Consider the following 26,209-nt stretch of genomic DNA (forward strand, 5'->3'; position numbering starts at 1 on the left):
AGAAGCTTTCACACCGCAGTACTTTTCCCACAAAGGTTCATGAGAACTTAGTTCATCAGAACTCTTTAGTTCTGATGAACTAAAGGTTGTATCTTCCTGGTCGAATGCACTTATTGTAAGTCGCTTTGGATAAAAGCGTCAGCTAAATGCAATGTAATAAAAAAAAAAAAACTAAGTACAGATCGCGTTCACACCAGAATAAGTCCCTGGGGGTGGATTAGGCAAATGAAGCCGCTGACGTCACTTNCTGGCATTCGCCACGATCAGAGTGAGGACGAATGCCCGATGGCACCGATGATAACGCAAAGATGACACGATTTGACAAGATGCCCTCACGAGTGCCTTACGAAGTTGCCGCTCACGAAGTTGCTGCCTGAGCCTGAGAAACTCCACCGGTGGTCATACGATGGCTTAAGATGCCCTCACGAATGGCTGTTACGATCAGAGCCGAATTTGAACATTTCCTTTATCGTGTGTCCATCGGGTGTCAATTTCGGGACAGTGTGACGCGGGCTTTAAGGATGTTTTGTGAATTTAAAAAAGTTTTAGCTGAGCAGAAACTAGGGACTCAAGAATCTTTTATAACAGCTTGCTTCCACACAGCTGGCAGTGTGTGAGTGGACAGGGAGAGATTAAAAATATCAGTAACTGGTTGAGCTATAATCTGAACTGCAATTTTGAAAAAGAACGGGTCGAGGCCGTCAGGCTCGGCAGACCTTTTAGGATCAATTGAGTGCAAACCCTGTAAGACTTCAGAGACCGAGAAATAAACGAAATCAAAAACAGGGGAGTTCATCTCTTGACTAGGGCTGTGAGTACATCCAAGCAGAGAGTCATGCCTTTGCTCATCAAAAATGTGACTAGCCTTTTTGAAGTGAGCATTGAAAGCATTAGACATACCATCTGAATCTGAAATAAAAGAATCACTGACCTTCAGTTTTTGTGGGAAACTAGAAAACTTCTTGTTCTGAAGTGATTTAATTGTTTTCCAGAACTTAGAATGGTCATTAAAACTATCAGTAGTTAAGCTCAGACAGTAATCAGCTTTAGCTCTTTTAATAAGGGCTGAACATTTAGGACACGAAAAAGAAGCCAGTCATCACTAGTGTTAGACTTTCTATCTAAGGACCATTGCTTATTTCGATCATGAATGAGATCAGATAGTTCTCTAGTAAACCATGGAGTGTTCCTATTCTTAATTCTGAATTTTCTAAGGGGGGCATGTCTATTAATAATCGATAAAAAGTGATCAATAAAAAAATTGGACGGCAACATCGACAGATGGGATTAACGCTATGAAGTGCCATTTAACCTCTGCCAGATCGTGTAGGAAAGTGTGTACTTAGTTACTTTGCACCACTGATTCATTTAGATGGGAATATCTCCAAATATGATTTTTATTTATTTGACTGAGGACCATCTTGACACCCCATTATTGTTGTTGTGTCCAAATATCCTGTTAAAACCTAAAATCAATCAGCTGTCTGGACTTCATCCTGTTCACACAGAGGCATGCTTAACATTAAGGTCTTCCCCCACTTCCTGCCTCCGGCAAAAATACCCCGCAATCTATATGTACAAGACACACAGTGTACAGTCAGAACATACACTTTACATTGAGAACAAACACTGTACACATAAAATATACATTGAGTTAAGATTTAAAGATTATACTGCAGTTTCTCTATTTTGTTAAGTAATCTTTGAACAGATATACCCACATACATACACAACACACACCTTACATACATACAGCACACATACTTTCTTGTTTGCTTCATGTTCTCACATATTTCAATTTGAATTTTGAACTGTCATTTTTTAAAATGTTATATTTTTCTTATCTGTGTACACACCTACATACAGAACACACACTGCACATTCTGAACACACACATGTACATGTAAAGGATACAATACAGCGTGCCGATCATTATTGTTCATTTGTATTCATATCTCACCCATATTGTTTTCCACTTGCCAATATTGTTTATTTATTAATTACATATTGAGCACACTATCTCTGTTCCAAGCAAGTCAGATTTATGATGTCTTGAATCTCACAGAAACAGTAAGTGTCTAAGAGCTTTGGTCAGGGTTTGATGTAAATGAAGAGCAGAGACGAAGCAGAAGTGGCAGAAGCAGCATTTTATTGTAGAAACTACATCACTTTTTAAGGCAGAGAAACATAGACAGTCACACTATCCTATTCTTATTTCATACCCGGTTATTCTTCATCAGTTTATTATATGGACTATGTAAACTTCTCCATTTCACTTATTTTTCTAAAAGGTGCAAAGCAGGAATATTGGCTGTCAGTTGTTTGTAGGCACATTTCTTCTTCATTCGCAGCACAGCTTTCACCAAGACACACAACATGTCGTCATGCTGGTTTCTGTCCGAAAGTAATCCTCACATTTTATTTTAACAGAGCTTCGAAAAGGCAAAAGTCGTGTGGTGGGATACTTAGATTGAGTCTCACTCATCACAGCACAGGAATATCTTAAATGTCAGCAGAAACACGCTTATAAAAACGTATAAATAAAACGTTATCAGTTAGGATGTAGAGTCATGGCAGGAGGGATCTTTGGGTTCCTACAGTCTAATGGACGATGATGAAATGAAGAAAAAAAAGTTTTTTGGAAAGAATCAAGTTGTGATGAATTATGTGGATATGTGTCTGAATACTGTAGCTTGTTTTGGGTGGAATTTTTACTTAAGTTCTGGTCATTTTATGATCATTCATTATGATCCCCTGGGGGAAACTCCAGAGTTTGCGCAAATCTCTACATGGAAACGGTTGAGTTTAAACCTGATTGTGTAACAGAGGACACTTACAGTAAGGTGCAGGTTTAGAGGAGATTTTGGGAAAGCTTTATCAAACCCATGAAGTGCATCTTTAAATCAAAAAGGCACATTATATTGCTAAGTCGGCAGAAAAAGTGTCAGAAAGATGAGCATCTGTTGAGGTTTACTTTTGGACAATCAGTCTGTTTGGACAAACCTCCTCACTGGCCCTGTCCCGGCAGCGCCCCCAGCAGGCCGTTGGCGGTGGTGAAGAGGTTGATGGGAGACGAGCCGTCGGTGATGAGGGTGGACTTCAGCCCCAGAGCCTGCAGCATCTTCACCTGGAGGAAAAGACAAACAGACGATTCCAGCATTTCAAAAAAAGAGAGGTGAAAACAAACAAGGGCGACCCACGAGTTAGACATGTCGTAGTATGTCAGGAGAAAATCATTTGATGCTTTTTTTCTGCTTTATATCTCAGTGAATACTAGGTCTGTGTAATGTTAGAAAAGCATAGACCATGCTTATGTCTTCAAAGGCTTAGGGGCTCCGTAAAGATGTCATGTTGTGTATTGGAAATATTTTTACTAGTTTTCCGTCCCTTTTTAATGAAACAAAGTATTAATTGCCCAAAGATAATGAGATTGAACTGAATTCAGATTCTTACGAGTGGCTATGATGCAAGTAAAAATATTTATACTAATATCTATAAACATAAAAAGGTGGACACTAACTTAACCAGAACAATGGAAGCAAAATGTCACTCGTTAGCTACAAAGAAAGTGTGTGCAAAGACTGGGAAGATCAAAGTAACCCCACATGTTTGAGTAGAAGAAACTGATAACTAGTAAAACAAAATGTCAAACTAGTACTGGCAAAGGCTGAAATAGTGAAGGAAACTGGCATTTGATTTCAAGGAAATGGAATAAACTGCTTTCCTTATTGTAGTAGAATCAGCAGAAAATAAAAACGTTATGATATAGGTTATGAAAGGTGTCTAAATTTGCCTAAATTGACTTACAAAATGCTATCAGACACTTCCTTTATGTTTACCAAAGCAGCCAAAAATAATTCTGGCCTGAGAAAAAGGCTTAAAAAAAACAAAAAACCTTGGGAAAAATGTAATGAAAGGGATGCCGATTTGCACAAGACTAACATTACACATGAACTCTACGTTCAGAGAAATATGAGAGGTCATTTGTTGTGAAACCTTTACTTTTTACTCGCATTAAGATCACAGATGACTCCTTAGAGCTTACTGAAGGTCCTCAGATAATACTAAGTGCATTAAAAATAGCACTTATTATATATAAATATAGTAAATAATTATATAAATCTATGCGTGCAAGTAGTTGCCTGGTGTTGCTAAAGAGCTACATAGGGCACACATAAGGTGCAGGTTTAGGGGGAGCCTTAACAAAGACATGGAGTGTATCTTTATATAAAAAAGGCATGGTACACGCAATACATTTGCGGTGGAATTTAATGTGTCTTTACGTTGGGGTGAAGCTTTGGTTGTGGAGCATGATAAAGTTTTGTGGTGTACAAAAAACTTGTTGCAATATACAAACATGTGTAATTCACATCTGTGTCAACAGTACCAGCTACCCGTTTCATTTAATTTGTTCACTTCAACTTAGGTTTTTACCATCGTGTATGTATATGCTATTTTTACTTATTGGGTTGTTTATAATTAATAACATGTGCCTACTTTGTTGTTTAAAAAAACAAAACATTTTTAAATATTTGAGTCTATTCTCTTTACTTTATCTGCACTATACTTCTGCTGTTGCAATAATGTTAATGTCCTTGTTGTGGGACAAATAAAAGGAATTCTGATATAGTAGTAGTAGTAGCAGTAGCAGTAGCAGTAGTAGTAGTAGCAGTAGCAGTAGTAGTAGTAGTACCTGCAGCTCTGGCCCGGCCCTGGCCATCTCCTTGAGCGTGTCGCTGCCCAGACTCTGCACCAACTGACTGAAGCGCTCGCTCTCGATGTTAGCCATACTCTTCTGCTTGTCCACCTCCAGAGCATCCATCTGCTTCTTGTAGTTCAGCTCCTGCTCACGGGCATGGGTCAGCCGCTGCAGCTCCGCCTCCTACACATACACACACAACACAGATTAATGTTTCTTTCTGTGATAAATGACCAGTGTTCTGGTTGTAGATGCAGTCAGACATTTCTTCATTATGTTAAGGCAAGACACTTCAGGGGAAAACTGATTCTTTGAATGACTGACTAGTAAAGATTTTTGTTTGTATTAACTTCTGGCTTGATATTTGTGTCTGTCTTTCATCTTAACCTATAATAATACATTTATAATTATATATTATTTATCGAAATTCTGACTTTAATCTCAGAATTCTGAGAAAAAAGTCAAAATTCAGATAAATTTGTTCTGACATTTTCCTCAGAATACTATCTACTAACTGCCATAGCACTAAAAAAAAAACACATGAGGCCCCAATCCTCTTCCGTATAAGTGGAACGCAGAAAGAGTAGTAAATACGCAAAGTGAAGAGTACTTCCACATTGTGTTTTCATAGTTGTGAAGTACTTATTCCTCCACTGTTGTGTGGTGAGTTTTATTGTAAAAGGGGAGACAGGAAGTGAGTGCGCACCGCCTCGATGGTCTGAGCCTCCGCCTTCAGTTTGGCCTCGTTGACTGCCGCCTCGCCGTGGATGCGGGCCGCCTCCGCCCGGGACTGAGCCTCCGCCTTCGCAGCGCCGGTGCTCTCCACCGCAGCACTGAAACACAACCACAGGGTTAACAACAAAGTAATCAGAGAACTTGAATACTGTAATACCACAGTGTAGAAATACTACATTACAGGCATATAAGAAAACTGTATTTTTATAGCAGCTTTCATAACATAAGATGCAGCTCAGAGTGCTTTACAACACAAACAAATCAATAACCCAGGTATTAAGCCTAAAAGTATAAGGAGATTTAAAAACAAGATAGTACTATTTCTGTAACAGTCCTATCCTGTAGTAATAGTATTAGTAGTATTACTGTTATTCTATAACTGTAAACCCAGAAATTAGTTAGTATATAAGCACTTCCCATTTCCTTTTCTAGAAGTCAATGTTTTTTTTTAATGTGTTTTTGGTAAGATGCCGCAAATAAGCTCTGTTGTTAACGCAAGCTTAAGAGATTTTAACATTTCATCCCACAACATAAAAATAGGTCAGTTAAAACCTGAAGATTATATGCTTCTTAAAAACTGCGGTAGCTAACACTAGCTAAAAGAGACAACTAAAACTCATCACGCAGAACATTAGCCACCTTTAGCTTAGCGAAGGTGATATGACCTTGCTGTAGTTCCTTTATTATTTAATCTTTATCAAAAATGTGAAACGTTGTGTTAAAATGGGGAGATTATCCTGCTGAACAAAACGTGTAAGTATATTAAAAGTGTGTTTCTCAGAAAGATTGTTTTCTGAAATAATCAAAAAATCCCGTTGGCTTTTTTTGGGGGGAACCAGGAAGATGCTAACTTCAGGGTTGGACTTGAAAAATATGTCTTCCCTTCACTGCTCTTGACAACTTTTCTAATTTGCTTGATTGTACTTTCTGTGTCATAACTAGAATAATACCTGAGGGCCTCCAGCTCCAGCAGCTCCCTCCTGGCTCTCTCCGCCTGTGCCTGGTCGGTGATCCTCTGCCTCTCCAGCTTACCACGGGCCTCCTGCTCCAGCCGCTCCGCCTCGTGGCTGCAAAACACATTTTAGTTAGCAGGTCAGACCAAAGGAAAGAAAGTATCTAAAATACACATCTAGGAGTTTATTTTACAAACTTTGTGTATTTGTGTCTATAGATTTCTCCTAAATTCACCAAAAGTTAGCATTACATAATACATATTTTGCATATTTAAACAAAACATTTCAGAAAACTTGTAATACAAAAAAAGACATTGTTTTATGTGAAATGTATCCTCCTGGGGCTTAATGGTGATATCTCTGAGGTATATGTTTTATATATCTCATCTCAAAACAACCAGGAAAAGAGAAGCTGTTAAAATAAATAAATAAAATAACATATATTAAATATAAACATTATGTTATCCCTTTAATTATATTTTTTTAGATTTGATTTGATTTTTATTTAAAATGTGTATTCAGGATCAGGCTGACCGTGCGGCCGCCTCCTGGGAGTTGGTGGTGATCTCGATGGCGAGCTGGACGCTCTTCTGCAGCGAGTCGCGGGTCCTCTGGTCCACCGGCTCCACGGACTGGATGTCCACGCTGCTGATCACCAGCTTGTTCTGTGGGAAGCGGAGGGTGGAGCGCACCGCCATCTTCTCATCGAAACCAAACACCGCCGAGCAGATGATCCGGTTGGAGTTCTGCAGACAAGAGTAAGAGTTTAGATGGACAACGAAGATTAAAAAGATCTCTGAATTCAAATAATTTAAGTGAACTAAACTTCAGTAAACATCTAGGGTAGTTTTGGGATTTCATGTTAGACAACTTTAGGTACTTTACAAATGAATATTTTTGAATAAAATTATATAAAGAATTCATCAAAAATATTTTATTTTGTTATAAATTAAACTCAACTCAATTTGCTCAATCCAGATTTTAATTTTCTCTTCAAATATTTCAAAAAACTTGAATGTAATGGTATTTTCAATAATAATTTAATAAAGTTAATGTATTTATATTAAAGTTCAAACTATACTTGTATTAGTAATAATGTTAATAATAATGTTAATATTGTTAATGTATGTATAATTGATCATTTTAATTAATGATTAATATTAATTAATTAATTAATATATAAAAAAATTCCTTTGGCTTTTTTTGGGGGGAACCAAATATATCTCATCTCAAAACAACCAGGAAAAGGGAAGCTGTTAAAATAAATAAATAAAATAAATAACATAATTAATATTAGTAATGTTAGGCACTAGGATGGGTTAAATGCAGAGAACTAATGTCACTGTGTGTGCTGTGTGCTCTGCATTAAAGAGGGTTTCATCCCTCCGAAAAAAAAACTATGTTGACATAGGAATAATGGCAATCATTTTAATTTGAGCTGGTGAAATAGGAACCTTGTGGAAATCGTCGAACTGCACGGAGGCAACGGCTCCTCTGACGCGGGAGGCGATGGCTTTGCAGGAATCTCCAACAAAATCAGGGACAGAAAACAGAGCGACTGAATCCTCAAGGCTCACCGGGCGCTTCACATCAAAGTTCCTGAAGAGGGACAACAGGAGGGGAATTTAATATACCAATTAAGACAACATCTAAATCATTCTAGGAGATTACATTTGGACATTTGTACATTTTAGAGCCCATTTTTTTATATTCTGAGAATAAAGTCATTAATTCACAAGAGAACCAAGCATATTCTTTGAGATGAAGAATATGGTGAGGAAAAAAGTTGGATATTTTGAGATGACGGTTTAAAAATGCAAGGAAAAAAGTTGAATATTCTCTGCAATTAAAGTCGTACATTTCTAATAAAAATGTATATTCTCTGCGATAAGTCATAATTTTACAAGAAAAATAACCTCAACTACTTCCAAACCCTAAAAATATCCTCTTAACACTGGGATATTAAAAGATACAAAAAATTGAAAAACGTATCATATTCTATGAGATTTAAGTGGTAAATTAATTAGTAAAAACTTAAATATTCTCTAATTACTTAGCCACCTTTAGCTTAGCGGTGGGGACATAAAGTCATGTGACTGTGCTGTAGTTCCTTTATAGGCTAACAGTAGCTTTTTAGTTCTGGAGTTTGCATTCATGCTTCAAAAATCATAAAGTGGCGTGAATACGTGGAGATTAGGCTGCTGAAGAAAATATATCCTATATTCTTGTTTCCCACATCTTTTATTTTCTGCATTAATCCAAAATCCAATGGAAAATGCAATTGTTTTTTTTGTGGATGGAAGCGGAGAGATGCTACCTCTGTATCAGCGCAGAACTAATGGGCGTGTTGCGGTTACCAGTTGTAGGAGAGCTGCAGCTGCAGGCGGGCGTGGTCGGCCGTCTCGATGGTGATGATGTCGGTGAAGAAGTCGGGCCCCAGCAACAGGCAGATGGCCTTGATGACGTTGGCCCTCTTTGGTTTGTCTCCGGACAGCGACAGCACCGTGAACTGCTCGTCAGGTCCCAACATCACCATCTCCGGTCCGAACAGCACCCTGAACACAACACCGACACCACGTCAGATCACCACATTACTTAAGGAGGAGATTAGGGATGGCAGTGATATTTAAAAAATTAACTAGAATATGGATTGAGCGCATTTCGTATACTTTTTAGACATAGCACATCCCAGTTTAAACTCAAGATTTCGACTGAATTTTGTGGGATTTTAACCTCTTTGCACAGAAACAAATATTTTATTTGTTACATAAATTCATGACAAAAGGATATTCTATAAGATTAAAGCAAAAAATGTATTCTCAGAAATTAAACCAAAAAAGATTACGAGATTAAATTGGATATTCTCCAAGATTAAAGTGGTTAATTAATGTGAAAAACCTTGAATATTCTCTTAGATTAAAGTGTTAATTTAGGAGGAAAATTGTATTTAAAACTCAAATATTCTCTAAATATAATTTAGTACAGTTACAAGAACAAATTGGTATTCTCTGAGATTTAAGTAAACTTAAGTTAAAAAACTTAAATATTCTCTGACGATAAAGTGTTACATTTACTAGGAGAATTCAAATATTATTTGAAATTAAAATCATGTATTTCATAAATCATAACAAATCAGGATGCCAGGAAGTCCCACCTGGCCTTCTTCTCCCTGTAGTCGTAGACCTGCACGGCGGCGTTGTGGGGCACCCTGAAGGACACCACCCGGGTCTTGTCCCGGGGCCGGCTGACTCCTGTCTTGCTGCGGTCCGAGCGGTCGGCCACCGGGTCCAGAGGAGATGCCAGCAGGGCCTCCACGTTGGCAGGAAGCTCCTTCTGCCACAGCTCCTCATCCTGAGTCAGCATGTAGGTCCGACCAATCACTGCACGCACCTGAGAGGCAGCAACACACACGGCAACGTGTCAGTAATATCAGGTGATATTTCAATTAGTTTGTTATCTGTCTGCAGGAATACAAATAACTTGTGACCTGATTCACATGAAATTGGTGAAAGACTCACTTTTTTGGCTTGCTCCTATGGATCAGATTTGACTTAATATCTTGTATGGAAGTGTTTGATTTAAATTCACAGCTGATGTTCTTTCAGTTAAGATGCCATGATTTAAATACTATTTCATATGTATACTAATCATTATCCATGCAAGATCTCTGCTTTCTGTTTAAAAAAAGTTTAAGGTCATCTTGAATAAAATGAGAAAATGACACACCAACATATGTTTTAAATCTCAAGTGTGTTAATCAAGTGTGCATTTTAAAATATCATTTTAGGCTCAGAAAGAAGCCATTAAAGAGGTGCCCAGTACGTCGACCGCGGTCGACCGTGGGGGAAATGCTGGAGTCATTCATAAAAAAAAAAAAATCCAGCTCCGTTAAAATAGACAAAACAGGTTTTGATCCCTCCTCCCTTGGCCTCCCTGCCACTTAATTCAGGAGTTTACTTGATTGACAGAAAAAGCGACCTATCGCTTTCCAGTCTGTTAACCCAGAATGCAAAGCTATACAAAATCAGTCAAGTGCCGGGAAAACTCAAATTAAGTTAAAGAGACAAACAACAAAATGAGTGCGGGACCGAGCAAAAAGCTAAAGACATACCACTTCCATCCAGAATGGGAAGAAGAATATTTTTGTGTGATGTCCCATTCAAAGGTTATTAGCATTATTTGTAAAGCAAGGCGACAGCGACTTCCCTCCGAGTAGCGAGTTGAGAAAGAGAAAGGTCATGTATTATCGCTACACAAACATTATCTCGCAGTCTTAGTGTCGCCAACTCGTTTCTCACATGCAAAAAGACAAACAAATGCGTCTATGGTCGGTGTATTTTCGACCTTTCCAATCCAGACGAGATCTCTCTCCCGTCTGTGTGCGAGGGGGCGGGGCAGTTTACACACACTCGGCTGCTACATGCAGCAACACACGTCGGGGATGGCGGAGAGAAGCGCTCCAAGGTGTGGTTAAATGTTACCCGTCTTGAGGTGGACAATGCTCCTTGCCAAGAGTGTTTAGCATGTAAGGGCGGTAACACGAGCAATTTGTCTAAACATTTAGCAAAAGTGCACCACATTCAGACGGAGGAATGCACCGGGTTCGACTGTCTTTCTAGTAGCTCTGTAGCCCCATCCACGAGCAACGTTTCCACGTCAGGTGTTATGTATGCTAGCAGCAACACACGGAGTTAACTCAATTATTCAACCATGGGTGATTAGATGGGATGATTAGAGGTAACAGAGTTACTCTTTATTTTGTTAAAGTTTCAGCTATTCTGTTTATAGTTCTGTCATCAGATTATTTAATACGATTTGTTAAAACATCGAGGTCCCCGCCGGCGGGGACCCTGGGTTTTTCCTTCAGGACACTGTGTCTCAGGAGATCTTAATATTTAAGAACCTATTAATGTGTTGTACCAGATTAACGGAAATAATCTCAGCTAACTGACGATATAAACAATTTTTACCAAAACAAAACACAAGTCTCATAAGAAGCATCTATGCTAACGGACATTGGCACAGAACTCAAGATAAAAGTACCCTTATTACTTATCGTAGCTGCACATACAAGATCTCCGATTAAAGCTGAGGCTCCACAGATTATTTAGGTATATAGTATCATCACTAAGTGATCCAAACTTGCGACAGGGGAAGCAAAGACAGACATCACAACACGTACCTTTACGTAGCTTCTAGGGAGATCGTCTCACCGTAGCTGTTAATCTGATCAAAAGACGTGTTNGTTATTCAGCAACCCTTGCAATTTGGGATTTTATTTTTGGTTGGTAGACCTCGGTGAGCTGGTCATTTCAAAAGTAGCTCACCAGCCAAAAAAGTGTGGGCACCCCTGCCCAGGACCCTCTTCTCCACCGTCAACAAGCTCCTCAAACCCCGTGCTGACACCCTCTCTTCTTCCACTTCCACATGCAGTTCATTCCTCCAGTTTTTCTCTGACAAAATCACTGCCATTAATCACTCCCTATCCGCTGCATCTGACACACAAACATCTCCCCCAAACATCCACCGCCACAATTCCTCCCTCCATCTCCCTTGACCTCCCGAGCCCTCCTCCCCACGGCATTCTCTCCCAGTTCACTCTGGTTACCCCCCCTGAAATACTCCAACTGATCAGCTCCTCCAAACCCACAACCTGCTCGCTTGACCCTCTCCCCACCCCTCTTCTGAAGTCCTGCCTCCCCGTCCTTTGCCCCTACATTGTCAACCTTTTCAACTCCTCCCTGTCCCAAGGAACCGTTCCCTCTGCCTTCAAAACTGCTGCTGTCACTCCCATCCTCAAGAAACCCGGTCTGGATCCCTCCTCCTGAGGGAGGAGGGATCCAGACCGGGTTTCTTGAGGATGGGAGTGACAGCAGCAGTTTTGAAGGCAGAGGGAACGGTTCCTTGGGACAGGGAGGAGTTGAAAAGGNTGCGTCAACCACTGAAACCGTCTAAAAGTCATTGCCCTAACTAACCCGACTGCGAGGCAGCTTCGAGTTTCAACTTTGTACCCAAGTTGAAAAACGCACTCGTTGGGCATCGATGCGAGGGGTGTTACGTATAGCCGCTTCGGCAACCTGCAGTGGGTTAAGTTTCACTTAACCGTCTTCGCAACGTTCGAATTGCGTTCGGCGGACAGCACCTGCCCGGCCTTCGCACTTCGAAGTTGCGTGCGTATAAGACTCAGTCATAGACTTAAAATAATTTCTATCCGGATGGATCAATATAAATGTTTTTTTCATGTTTTAACCGGAGGTGTACTTCATCGTCATCTCCGGTATTTCAATATGTAATACTATACAAACAAATAAAAAACTCTTCGACTTCTTTCTGAAACATGGTACTAATGTTAAAGTGGAGAATTAATTTAACTCACTCGCTCATTCTGAGGGTCCATTAGTCGACTTAAACTACTTGTTAATATGTCCAACTGAATCAGGTCAATTATTTGGTATGGAGTTGTATTTCATGAAGGGAAACCGTTAACATATACGATGGTTATTCGAGAACCTTATTTCAATTATTACAGGAGTGAAGCGGCACTTGACAATATAGTTTGAAGTCCTTATAACGTGAAATTCTAAGACACAGGCTGACCAACGTTGCCCACAACGAGGGTTGTCGTCTTCTATAGGGTAGTACGTGAAAGGATGTAGTCCTCTTACGATTTCCGCATCTCCTAAGAAGTAATCTTATTGTATACAGGTATTAACGACAATATGTGACGCCGCGCTGCACGGGCAGACGCTATGATTGTATAAAGGTGAAGATTTTTTTGCTTATGAACAAACACGAGTCGTAAACGTAAATTACGCTTAAGAGTAAGAAGAGTAGACACTTTTCTTCAACTTCGATCAAAAGCCCGTATCCTAGGAACTGTGTGTTTCAATGAAACGAGTCCCTTCAAACTAATGGACTCGGCGTAATTTGGCTACTAGCAATGAACGAGTTTTAGGGACGGGTTGGAAATTCGCTTTCTATGTTGTGCGACGCGGTGTTTTCAAAGTGTCTCTGGAGTCTAACTCGCACTTTCGGCAGAATTTGTAATATGTTACAATGTATACTGGGGAACAACGACATAAAAGGAAAGTGGAAAGGCGAAGAAGCTCCACAGGAAACTAAGGGTACATATAACATGTTGACTATTTGGGTTGGAAAGGGGGGTGTTAGACGTACACAAAATAATAGAAAGACACTGGGATGGTCTAAAGACGATGAGACTCTGTTCAAGACCTCGTCTGACATCCTTACCGACACGCTGAAGGTGGTCGGCCTGTACCCCGGTATCGTTCGAGGTACCCGACGCCTCCTTCTACAAAGAAATGAAAAAGGTGTGGCCACCGGTCTTCACGGTCGGCATTTCCGATTGGAAACTAGTCAAATACTGCCAAGAATTTTGTTGACAGTCACAAAAAAACACTCACAAGAATTCGTACGTAGACAAATCGCAGCTTATTGCATTTGCTCGGAATACATTTTTTTTTTCCAAGTATATACCCATGAAAACCTACTGTGTTGACTGTGGCCCATAAGTTACCTATTGTTTGTACCAATTAAACTTTTAACACATCAACGTTTCTAAAATTTAGACATATTATAAATGACGATTTATTTTTCATCTTGTAGCATAATGTCGGAATACGGTAGTACGAAAGGACTGCAGTATGTGGACATATGTTTTTAATTGACTTGCATTGATTAGTTTTTTCGGAAAATATATATGGAAATCGTTGGTCTCAGACGTCTTTTTTGTAAATAGCTAAAGTATAACGGAATGAAGGACAAGTGTAACGTTCTTATCTGCCAACAAACGGGCGGGAGACGACCTTTGGGAGACGGCGAGTTACGATACGGGTCCCGGCCGAAGGTCTTGTTTTCCTCAGTCCCACGGTAGAAACTCCTAATCTCTCCGCACGTCACGCAGTTATCAACGGATAAGAACATAATTCACTCCCTTACGCTGCGATTGTGGGAGCTCCCCAGGAGTGGAGCGAGTCCCGGCAGGCCCGCCGGTACGAGGGGACCCTTCTAAAAAAAACCCAACTTCATAACTCAATTTGCGAGTAGACGCGCACGTAAAAACGCTTCTCGTTTTACCTTCCTACCCTAGGAGTCATCTGCAGATAGACGAGGAAACGCCTAGAGTACGCGACAGGGTCAGGGTACATAGTCATCTCGCTGCCACGGCATATTCTCGTAGCCGCGGTCACAAGCAAGCGGTCAACACCACTCCGTAGGACTGAATGGAAACGTTTGGCTGATTGACCAGAGGGTACAGCGGTCTCGTAGAGAAAACAAATGGTCTAAAGTGGTTGAGCGTGAGCCTCTCGTGAAGGGAACATGTCCTGCTCAACCCATGAAAAATTTACTATGGACCCGTCGGCGAAGACAAAACGCTCCAGGAGAACGTCGAACGCGACGGTCGGGCTGCTCGGGCCCCACCGCCCATACGCCCGTTTGTTTTCTCTGCCGGCGACGAGGCGGGGAGGGAAACGCCGCTTCCGCCGCGTTACGTCCCTTCACGGCGCTCGAGCCGCGCCAAAGGCGACAGTGCTGTCACCGGCGCCCCAAGTTGCATTACAGGGTACTAGACTTGACAATAATGGACGTCATGCTACGTAACAATGAGCAACCGCATAATCCCGACCACAAACTTCGGATAAAAGACTACAGTAGTGACTGAACACACATTTCGGTGGAACGTGTTGTACCTACTTGCGCGCGGGTCGGCGCGTGTCGCAGTGCGTACTGTGGACCTGTATTAATTTGGCGGAATGCGAATGGCCAAATTTAACGTGGTTCATTTACGTCAGTCTGTACACATAAGTTGGTGTTAATGTTAAAAAAAATAAAGTTGATTAAGAAGAAAGAAGGAGAAGAAGAATACATAATGTATGAAATAATAATAGATATAAATAATAATAATAATAATAATACCCGCGCGTGAAGGACAAGGGAACCTTACGCTGACTCGAGCGGGGTAACAATCTCAACATATCTTTTCATGAACACCACTACTACATGGACAAACAAAGAAGAGGAGACACACAGTGAAACAAGTAAAAAGTTGAGACTCCCAATCGACTACGCTCTTGCGCTAACCACGAGTGACGCCCACGTTACGTGGGAATACGGTGGGTTGGAATCTGGCCCGGACGACGCCGGGGCAAAGAGTTAGCGCTCCTTTGACCGAAAGGCTTCCTGTTATAAAGTTCCTATGCATATGCAGTAGCTCGACGCGCGCGGTTTCATGGACAGTTAAGAGGCTCATATGACCTTAGGTGGCCTCCGGTGCAGGAACCAAAACCGCGCCATAGAAACCACGTGTATGCTGCGAGAGGCATACCGCAGGTCATTTCTACATGTTCCATAAAATGGAGGAGAAAATAATCATTGCGTTAGTGAATCACGCGGTGCTGTATGATCAGTCTCTGTTCATCTACCGGGATACAAACCGGAGGAGCCAGGCACGGAGGGAGGTGGCAGAGATAGTGGGTGAAACTGGTAGGTTTTCGCCTGTTTGGGGAGTATCCAGTGTACCTCGTTTTAACATTGAATGGACAGCTAGCAGGCATAGACAGTATATATAGCTAGCATGGAATGTTTTTTGCTTTCTATGTCGGGGGCGGGAGATTCATGTGATTGGTTGTTGGTCGCGTTGCTCGCGTTGATTCCCCAAGCTTCAGACACGCCAAGCGTCAACGCACGCTGCTGTGTGGACGCTCCTTTCTTCCCATTCACTTTGAATGGGGTGACATCACGCTTTGCCGAATTGCATTGTGGTTCCGTCGCTTCGCTTTGCTCAAGTTGCTCGCTTCAAAAGTTGAGCAAAGTTCAACTTTGTAACATGTAAAGTCAATGCAGAGATGCGGACAGACCGGGACAGACGCGAATCCGCTCCAACGGTGCCCATGAAGCGGTTGATGCGAATGCCGCGACAAACTCTTGAGTTCAATTTTTTCTACTCGAGCGTCAAATTCGCGTGACGCAATCTCGCGGTAGCCAATCAGCGGTGAGGATCTCACCCTGCCGTCACTGACGTTGAACCACAAAACCGAAACATCAACCGTTGGCTGTTAGCAGCTCACAGCTCCTAATATCTGTTCAGAAACTGGACTTAAATGTTGATTATTTTGTATTGATTAAACCATCCACCATTATATTTAGGTGACCAAAACCATGAGTGGGTTAACAGAAAATGTATTCACACTTATTCGGCTAAGAACTATTTTCTTCAAAAAATATTTTAAATTAAAAGTAAGAATTTGCTGCATTTGCATTTAAAATATCTTTTAAGCCAAGTCATATTTGAAGTAGCTACATTTTCCTAATCATACTTAAATACTTTAACTTAAGTACCATTCTCGATGCAGTACTTTAACTTGAAATTGAGTAATTTTACAGTGTGGTATTAGTACTTTTACTCAAGTAAGAATCTGAATACTTTTTCCACCACTGAAAACTAACAAGCTAACGTTTACTAATTTAGTAGCCTATGAAATGTAAGCTAGCCTTTGCTTTGTAGTTTAACTACATAGTGGTTTTATCAAACCATAAAGTTATTATATAGAAACTGAAGTACTCAACCTCATTTCTGGAGACAATGAGTTGGAAGAAATCTTTTGAAGGAGGAGGACCCTGACCACTAAATTGAAAAAGATGATCCCCAAGCAAAGACGCCATTTTTGGACGCAGATCTGTAACCATGACAACTACAAAGCAACTGAAAATATCAGAATGTACTCAACTGCAAAGAAAACCGTTAATATTGTTGATGAGAGGTTATGTTGAGCATAATATTTATTATTTGTATTATACTTTTTTTTATTGCAACACCACCAACTTACAACTCAAGAAAGAATACCGTACAGGTAGCAAAACATCATAGACATTACTGTTTTATGTTTGTATAACGTGTGGGGGACGGGGGGGGTTCACGACCCAGCGGATTGATACTTCATATTTGTGACAAGCTAATGTTACCAATGACTTCAGTGGTGCAATCATTATCTTTACATATAGGACACATATAACTGGCGTCTTTATATCGAAACCTGTGTGCCATGTTTTAAATTGTATCGGGGAAAACAAACAGTTCACTTAGCGTAAAAAAACAAAACATGCTGTTAGCTAAACCTAGAAGTAGCGTTAAGTAGTCCCTGGCGGATGAATCACGCGGATGTATATTGCAGTTGTAGGCCCCCTCAGCTGATGTGAAACTAGCAGTAGAGAGAAAAGAGGAGCTGCTGGTGCACTGTCTGTTACAACTACAACACTGGAACAAATAGGTAACAACATTGTACAAAAGGGTGGACATTTTCAGTGACATCTCAGCCAACAGTTTCTTGGACCTTCGAGGTTATTCAATATCGAAATACATCGGAGGAATTATGACTCAGTGTTGCGAAAATATCTCGAATACCGTTCCTGCTTTCCTGTTTTTTTGTGTCTAAAGGTATCAGAGGCCATTTCTTTTTTTTGCTAGCTAGCAGCTAACATTCTAGCTGCTAGCTAAGACAACTTGTGCATTTTTAATAGGAACATATGACCAGATTGTTCCCAAAAAGGCTGAATCTGTTAGTTGTAACGAAGCTGTTGTTCGTCAAAAAAATCCCATTAGCATCCTGTCGAGCTGGCAAAACGTTAGCCAGCGACAACAAGGCTAATATTAATTAGCTTTGCATGCTAAGGTTAGCTGGTGATAGCTTTAACGCTCTTGTTTGGTTTGACAACGCTCAACGTCATATACGTGACTGCTGCCCCGCAGTAATTCTGTTTTGTTAAGGTCAGTGTTTTTTTTTGTCAACTGGACAGCTAACATTAGCCAAACTAATACCAATTATTAACAATAGTGTGTCTAGCTAACAGTCGCGTGTTTATTTTTGTCAGCCTACTGTTTGCGAGTCATTGACGAGACAATCTCTTTTGGCTAAGCTAGCAGTTAGCATCGCTACTTGTTATTCTCGTCAAGATATTTGGCTAAGCTAGCATTAGCTTGCTAACACGTAGCATCGGTTCTTGTTATTCTTGTCAAGATACTTGGCTAAATATATTGTTTGTTTTTACCCACGTAAGGAAGACTCTACTTTGTTGACACGTTGACAGTGAGAATGTTATAGAACTTCTTTTTGTCTGGCTAAAAAATAGCTAACACGCTAGCATGCGCTGTAGTGAATCAGAATTCCTTTATTAGATTCAAAGGCTTTATTGTCATATGCACAGTAGCTACAATGGGATTATTGCAATTCAAATGTGTTTCCCTAGGCTGCTGCAACAATGCAACATTAATATTGATATATATGACATACAACAAATACATTGATAAAAAACAATAGAAAATAGTGCAAGAAGAAACTGAGTAGAAATTAAATATTGCAAGATTAAGTGGCAAGACCAATGTTGGTCAAACAGAGGGGAAATGTACATCTTTACACCAAAGATGTTTAAGTGCCATGCACACATATGAAACATTTAAGATCAAATAATAATTAAGTATAAAGAGGTAATTAGTAGCATTATAAAAAATAAAGTAGAAAGTAATGAGGTAGCTGATGAGGGTAGTACATACTATAATGACTAATATGTATGTATGTGTTGCACAGTGTTACATTACAGGGTATTGCTAAACAAACAAGCAGCCAGTAGTATAATTTTAACTGGTGTAATTATTGCACAACAGATGTATTATGTCTTTGTTGTTGATTGTCATTGGCCTTCAGTCAGCTTAGAAAACATTATAGATTCCGATATCTACTTCTGTACTCATTGCATTGACAGTTGCTAAGAGAGCATTTTTTTCCCGACTTGACAGTTGTGTGATTTTGACTTAATCATCTCATCAAACAGTACAGGAGGTGAGCTAACTTGCTTGCGAAAAATGTATGGCTTTTTTCTCCATTTAACTTGATCCTCAGCCAAACACAGATCAGTGTGTGTCATGGCAGTCTGAATACCAAGTTAGCTTAGGCTGGTTTACTCCGTAGCCTGCTGCTAGCTGAATTACATTGGGAAAGACGGTCTAGCCGATGCTGCCATTTTCGATATAGAGCTAATCCTAGGTGAGTGTTATCGTTATTTGCCACTTTAAGGGATTTGTCCGTCGCCATTTCATACAACAACAAGACGCAGACAGGGTAGCTGTTTGAGTTTAGCAGTGCGTTTACTTATGGGGCCAAAGAGGTTGACACACCGGTACGCCAACTACGCATTTCCATGTAACCACAGCTACATTAGCTAGCCTAACTTTTACTTGCCAGTCTCTGGTATGCGCTTTCTACCCTTTCGGCTGTCTTTGTCGTGATAATCAACATTTTGCGACTGAGATGTGTGTTTTTTTTAAATAGATGTGACGAAGTTACTGTCAAAATGTATAGGACTCGCTAGGATACGAGTGGCTAAACATGCTAGTTGCTGCTGCTGGTGGTAGAGAACTACGTCAGAAATAAAGGCCTCTGTAAATCATGGGTATAACAAATGGACACGGTCGTGTTTGTTTAGTGATGTAGTGTTAGAAACTTTGTACAGGCGAGTGTTTCAAGCTGCCGATCATCTGATGCGCTTAACTAATCACATTATACGCGAGTGTGGTGCACCAGTTGTCAGAATAAACAAAGACTAGGATGCACTGTCAGAGCAGGCCTAAAATGGCCCTGTGAGCTTGCCAAGTGTGGCGTATTTTATTATCAAGGATATCATGATTTAAACCTTAACTAAATTACAATCATTGTTTTCTGGATGGAAAAAAGTATTTTAGGTTGTGATTAAGAGCCTCTGTGTATCAATTGATGACATCTCCTTACTATGTGTTTGTGTTCAAAACAAATCAATCCAGTGAGTAATTTACTTGTTTAATTATTCACATATAATGCTTAATATATTAAATTTATATTCTTTTACACTCTTGACTAAAATGATACCAACACCTAACCCCAACAAGAAGCTCTTTTGGTCAGGGTTATGTAATATAATGGCCATTTAATTATCTTTTTGTGGGTTCTGTTTGACCTGATTTCTGCATAATGGTATTTTATTTGTCTGTTACATTGCTCATTACTCAAAAACATATTGGGTTGTATTTATAACTTAAGGGGATATTCTGAAGAGGATTATTGGGTGAATGTATTCCAGTTGTTCTGCCTGTCAACAGTCTTAACATACAAATATATACAAAAAACAAGTTGAGTGGGTTAGCAGGACACTTAGTGATAGGCTCAACTATTAACAGCATGATACAAACGGCTAATCTTCTGTATTAACTGCTGTTTTCTGAACCAATAATTATAATGCGATGCCGACAGTAAGAGTTGATATTTAAAGGTCACTTTTTTGCAGACATGATAAATATAAGACTGCTGGAAACATGAAGTGAACTGAGTGGATATTACTTGAGTCTTCTTTTTATTTTTTTCAAGAAAGCATATTATTGATTCAACAATTTATTTTGGATTAAAAAAATTCTACTTCACTTCGCAATAATTATTTGCCGTCTAATCCGTAGCCCACATTTTTATTGTAGAAACTATCTGGTTCCCTGTTCATGAACTTTTTGGCAGCCTGTTTTTTGCCCCTAGCTGATAGGTCATGTCAGTAATAGGATTTGTCAGGGGTTTTCTGGTGGGAGTTTCATTTGATGTGCAATCTTACGAAAACTGATGAGACAGTTGTTCCCCTGATCACCTCAAACAGACTAGAGAGGTGAGCGTGATGGTTTCCAACACCCATCAGATGTCACCTACCGCCCAGCAACCAATTCTAAACCACGGACGACCCTGTGGTGGTTGGAAAGTGTAGATATAATACATTCGTTTTCTTATGTGGTTTATTTTTCCTTTGTTGCAGTGAATGGTAGTGTCTAGAAAGGGTATGTCCCTTCAGGAGAGAGGTGCCAATGTCCAACCGGCCTAATTCCAATCCAGGGGGGTCACTGCGCCGTTCACAGAGGAACACTGCTGCGGCCCAGCCACAAGACCACACAGTTGCAGGAAGGTGAGTCGACCTGCATTTACTTTAAATTAGACCTAAATCCAAATTAAGAGGCAGTTATCATGTTTTATGGGGGTGGGGAAAGGCTGTTTTTATTTAATTTAAATGAGCAACAAATAACTTTCAGGTAAAGGGATATTTTTACTTGAGTCATGTTTTTATTTTTCTCAAGTTGATAAGAATTGCTTTAATGCTAAATAGTTAGATAAGTAAGGAAGATTATATTGTTTTTCTTTATAGTTATTATTATAGTAAAATGCTGATTAACTCATTTTAGATCCTGTTACTCCAGAGGTGTTAATGATCAGAGGCTATGGAGACGCAGTAAGACTATATGATTCAGGGATTGATCATGTCTCTTTTCTTTGTGTGGCTTGATTACATAAACCCACACTATCTTTTGCTCTTTAATTTCCAACCTCACAGGTTGCAGTCAGAGCAAGTTAAACACAAAGCAAATTCCCCTCCCGAAAGTAGAAGACCTAATTCTAAGGCTTCCAAAGCCGCAGCCAGCTCAGCCATTGGCCAGTCCAGAGGGCACAGCTCAAGAAGGTACCCTCTCCTCTCCTTGGTGCTTATTGTGTGTGCATGTGTGTCCACCATCGTTATACAGGGCTGTGCGATTATGGCAACAATCATAATCACGATTTATTTTGGTCAATAATTGATATCACGATTATTAAAAACGATTATCAGTTGATTACCCTGAACTTTAAATATAATTAAACTGAAAAAAAAAAAACAATTACATTTTTTTTTTTTTTTAATAAAATGAATAATCGTTTTATTTCAATATGATTAATTTCACAGCCCTACATTTCAATGACTACAATGAATGTGTTATGGTGATGAATCCCTTTTCACAGTTTGGGTAGTTTTATAAGATGTTTTTTGTTTTCCCTCTTGGCAGAAGCGGTCTGTCAGTGGCTTCATTTGTGTTGCAAGACGACCCGGAGGCAGCAGGGACATCCGAACAAGAGCGACCAGGCCAACAGTCAAAGAGTGAAGGCCCCCGAGGGCTAAAGCGAAGCGAGGCTCCGGACCAAATTAGTACCTTCGGACCTACCCCTGCCAAGAAGCCCAAAGCACTCCCAGCACCCAGAGACAATACCTCTGAGACCAAGAAAGGACCAGCGAAGTCCAAGAAGCGATCACTCGCTTCAGAACCACCTGCATCGTCAGGTCGAGGCCAGAGCAAGAAGAGCGGGGCCGCCGGGGCCTCACCAATCCCGAAACGGAAGAAAGCGGACTCCCTCCCCGGTCTAAGTAGCACCGCTGGGCCCCTCCCCAATCGTACCGAGGGCAGAACTGCAAAACCCACCAAGCTGGCGTCAAAATCGGCCGCCTCAGCCAAAGCTGGGTGTAGCAACGTGACGGACTCCTCCTCTTCTGCCTCCACCTCTTCCTCTTCTTCCACCGCAGGCACCAACAGCGCCACCACGCAGGGCGCCAGAGTCAAACAGGGAAAAGATCAGACCAAGGCACGGCGCTCTCGCTCGGCCTCCAGCCCCTCCCCACGCCGCAGTACCCGTGACAAGGAGCAGGCCAAGGCCGCCAGCTCTTCCAAGTTCGAGTGGGCAGCTCGCTTCAACCCCAAAGTCAACCTGCCAAAACCCAAACTGTCCTTACCCGGATCCTCCAAACCTGAGACCTCCAAACCTGGGCCATCAGGATTACAAGCTAAACTAGCAAGTGAGTCACATTACCTGTGTTTGGATCCCCTCTGTGAATAATAGAAATCCACAGTGTGTGCTGATCTCTCCTTTAGAGCGCCATTGAGGGAAGTATCTGCAAGGGTTTTAAGGGATTTTTCAAACCATATTTCAGGGTTATAATCGACAGAAGGGTCGACACATTCATCTTGTGTTCTTCGATGCCGCTAACACCTCTGGAAATAAATGTCACGGCATCAGTTACAAACTCTAACTCACTCTGCTGTATTTGGTTCAACTGCTTCCCAGTTGAGACGTAAACATTCACCACAGGTCAATCATCCATATTGATGACATAGCCGTAATTTAGCATCCATAACATTTTAGATGCATTTCATTCTGCGACTTTGGGATTATGCTAATGCACTATATAGTAATGACATTTCCATACTCTGTATTCGGACACTAAAAATAAACTAGCGGATGTAAACATACTTCATTATAAAATAAGGAATGATTTAGCACACAGCTCGAGCCTTTTAGGTCTGACATGTTGTGCATGCATCATGTATAAATACAGTTGGTGACACGCTGCATACAGTGTAGCGTGTGTGTTGTGTAGCGTTATCTACTTGTGGTGAGTGTGGCTGCACTGAGCTGCTGAACTGGCTCAGATTTCAGTGGCCTGAAACTGGAGAATAACTAAATCCCTAAATACTGCTGGCTGCTCGATTGTCAGTGTGGAGCACATGTAGGAACTCTCAGGTATGGGACAGATTCAAATTCAGTATGTTTTTGTTTATAGTCTTGTGACTTGACGTTTTAGCATTGCAAATATATTTGTTGTTGTTGAAATCGGCTACCAACTTACCAAAGTGTCCCACTGGTGAGTGGGATAAGAGAATCTGTCAATTATGAACAAAACAAAACGGCCTAACCCTAAGCAAAGGTAATTCTCAAGGTTCTGTACTTGGCTGAGTTAAAACTAATTTCTATGTAATAGATAATAAATAATAATCAACAAAATAAGGCAAATGCATTAAAAACAATGTATTTAATTTAAAAATGCAACAATGTATTGTAGACAAATTGCCTAATGGTTGTTAGGCAATATCTGACTAGAGGAAGAACAACCTACATGTGGTATCTGACATTAAGAAATAAGCATTCTGTGCTGTGGAGTGTTTCGGTTAGATAACAATCACTGATGGAGAATATAGTTACACTCGCATGTCAGTAGGTCAGATCCACAGACATATCGCAGTATATGTTTGGTGTGCAGGAAGTGAGTGTGAGCTGTTCAGGTCAGTGTTGGGTCAGGCTGTTCTAGCTAGGTGAGCTGAGGTGGGCTCTGCCCTGGGCCCAAATGGAGAGACCCCTCCTAAGTTTGCTGAGTGTGTTAGCCCACCAGCTGCTGTGTGTGTGGCTCTCTCTCCCTGTCTCTCTTTCTCTCTCTCTCTCTCTGTGTGTCTCTCTCTCTCTGTGTGTGTCTCTCTCTCTGTGTGTCTCTCTCTCTGTGTGTGTCTCTCTCTCTCTCTGTATATGTGTCTCTCTCTGTGTATATGTGTCTCTCTATGTGTCTCTCTCGGTGTATATGTGTCTCTCTCTGTGTATATGTGTCTCTCTCTGTGTGTGTGTGTGTGTGTGTGTGTGTGTGTGTGTGTGTCCTTCTCTCTGTTCTCTGTGTGTGTACTGCTTTTGACAAGGAAAGAACTTCATCTCCCTCTTTATATCTCCGAATGTAAGCCTCTTATTTATTACACGCACATTAGATGTTGCTATTTTAAGATCTAATGGCGAGTAAGCATATTTAATTTGCATATGCTTGAGTTGAAGTGATTTTGTATGAGTTTAGGTTGCACAATGCCTTTTTGATGACCTTGATTTAGTAATCAATTAGTGGTACAACTGCCACCCAGTCAAAAGGAAAATAGATTTGATTGGTTCAAGTGGCTATAGACTATAGATTAGCTTTGTTGGGAAACTTGATGCACGTGAGTTTCATGGTGAAAAAAGATACATTTGAATTAACTCAACATTTAAGTTGTACATATCTTTAATTAATTTGGTCTAAACTTTCAATGTTTATTTTTGTACTTCTGAATTATGCGCCACACCCCCAGCGTGAAGGTTGTCCTGTCATAGGGCCATGGCTTGGGTTACTATTAATATCCATCTAGTCAGCGGCTCAGGGCTCTGCACAGGCTACACTCGAGCCTTTAGTATACACAATATCAGGCTTTACTCATTTCACAGACCCGTGGACAATAATCATGATACATTGGGGATTTCGTTGGTTTGAAATCAAATCGATCATTTGACAACATTGTATCAGTGTTGGTACGCTATGAAAGTCCTCAGTCAAGTAAAGCCTTTGTATTTCATTGATAGTATTCATTTATTCTCTGAAACTTGTTGTGAATAATTTGTGGGTATAGGGATGGGTACCGAGCCCCGCGGCTGAATTATTAAAGACCGTGGTACCGTTAAGCTCAGACGTTATCGGTCTTTTTATCTTTTTTATGTCATCTATATTATTGCTACACAAACATTATATTGCAGTTTGATTGTCGCCAACTCTGTTTCTAATGAGTAGAAAGACTGCAAAATGCGTCTATGATTATTCTTTGTATTTTTGATCTTTCCAATCCATACAAGAGATCTCTCTCCCGCCTGTGTGCCATGGAGCGGGACAGTTTACACACATATAGCTGCTACACACACACACACACACACACACACACACACACACACACACACACACACACACACACAGGAGATGGCGGAGAGAACGCGCTCCGAGGTGTGGTTAAACTTTACCCGTCTCGATGTGGACAATGCTCGTTACCAAAAGTGCAAAAAGAGTTTAGCATGTCAGGGCGGTAACACGAGCAATTTGTCTAAACATTTAGCAAAAGTGCTCCACATCCAGACGGAGGAATGCATCGGGTTCCACTGTCTTTCTAGTAGCTCTGTAGCCCCGTCCACGAGAGACGTGTCCACGTCAGGTGTTATGTATGCTAGCAGCAACACACGGAGTTAACTCCATTATACAAACATGGGTTCATGATGTGGTAACGGATTTATTTATCTATTTAAAGTTTCAGCAAATCTGTTTACAGTTCTGTCATCAGATTATTTAATACGATTTGTTAAAACATTGCTGTTTCTTTTGATGTGAAATATTA

At 40.6% G+C, this 26,209-nt stretch overlaps 3 protein-coding genes across 7 annotated transcripts in view; 1 reads left to right on the forward strand and 2 right to left on the reverse strand.

Annotated features, from left to right (window-relative positions):
• pde6d (phosphodiesterase 6D, cGMP-specific, rod, delta) overlaps nt 1-26,209 on the reverse strand; it is an 818,526-nt gene that overhangs the window by 292,975 nt on the left and 499,342 nt on the right. The gene's annotated exons all lie outside the window — the stretch shown is intronic.
• Nucleotides 1-26,209, reverse strand: part of LOC104947449 (caskin-2-like) — a 174,944-nt gene that overhangs the window by 32,370 nt on the left and 116,365 nt on the right. The window lies entirely within an intron of this gene.
• LOC104947439 (E3 ubiquitin-protein ligase TRIP12-like) lies at nt 17,588-23,117 on the forward strand. Of its 5 annotated transcripts, none has more exons than XM_010773438.1 (4): nt 17,588-17,675; nt 21,226-21,372; nt 21,796-21,921; nt 22,280-23,117. In XM_010773438.1, the coding sequence occupies exons 2-4, from the start codon at nt 21,275-21,277 to the stop codon at nt 23,100-23,102; spliced, it is 1,047 nt and encodes a 348-aa protein (XP_010771740.1). In that variant the 5' UTR covers nt 17,588-17,675; nt 21,226-21,274; the 3' UTR covers nt 23,103-23,117. The 5 variants fall into 5 exon arrangements, with proteins under 5 accessions (XP_010771740.1, XP_010771742.1, XP_010771744.1 ...); XM_010773440.1 differs by lacking the exon at nt 17,588-17,675 and adding an exon at nt 17,698-17,842; XM_010773442.1 differs by lacking the exon at nt 17,588-17,675 and adding an exon at nt 18,128-18,172.

The sequence above is a fragment of the Notothenia coriiceps genome, unplaced genomic scaffold, assembly GCF_000735185.1.
Source record: "Notothenia coriiceps isolate Sejong01 unplaced genomic scaffold, NC01 NC01_scaffold00012568, whole genome shotgun sequence".
Classification (NCBI taxonomy): Eukaryota; Metazoa; Chordata; class Actinopteri; order Perciformes; family Nototheniidae; genus Notothenia; species Notothenia coriiceps.

What these genes read in the sequence shown, in the direction of transcription:
- LOC104947439 (XM_010773438.1), top strand. Translation starts at nt 21,275, where the DNA reads ATGTCCAACCGGCCTAATTCCAATCCAGGGGGGTCACTGCGCCGTTCA. An exon ending in GACCACACAGTTGCAGGAAG is followed by an intron (nt 21,373 to 21,795) that starts GTGAGTCGACCT and finishes CCAACCTCACAG; the next exon opens with GTTGCAGTCAGAGCAAGTTA. An exon ending in AGAGGGCACAGCTCAAGAAG is followed by an intron (nt 21,922 to 22,279) that starts GTACCCTCTCCT and finishes CCCTCTTGGCAG; the next exon opens with AAGCGGTCTGTCAGTGGCTT.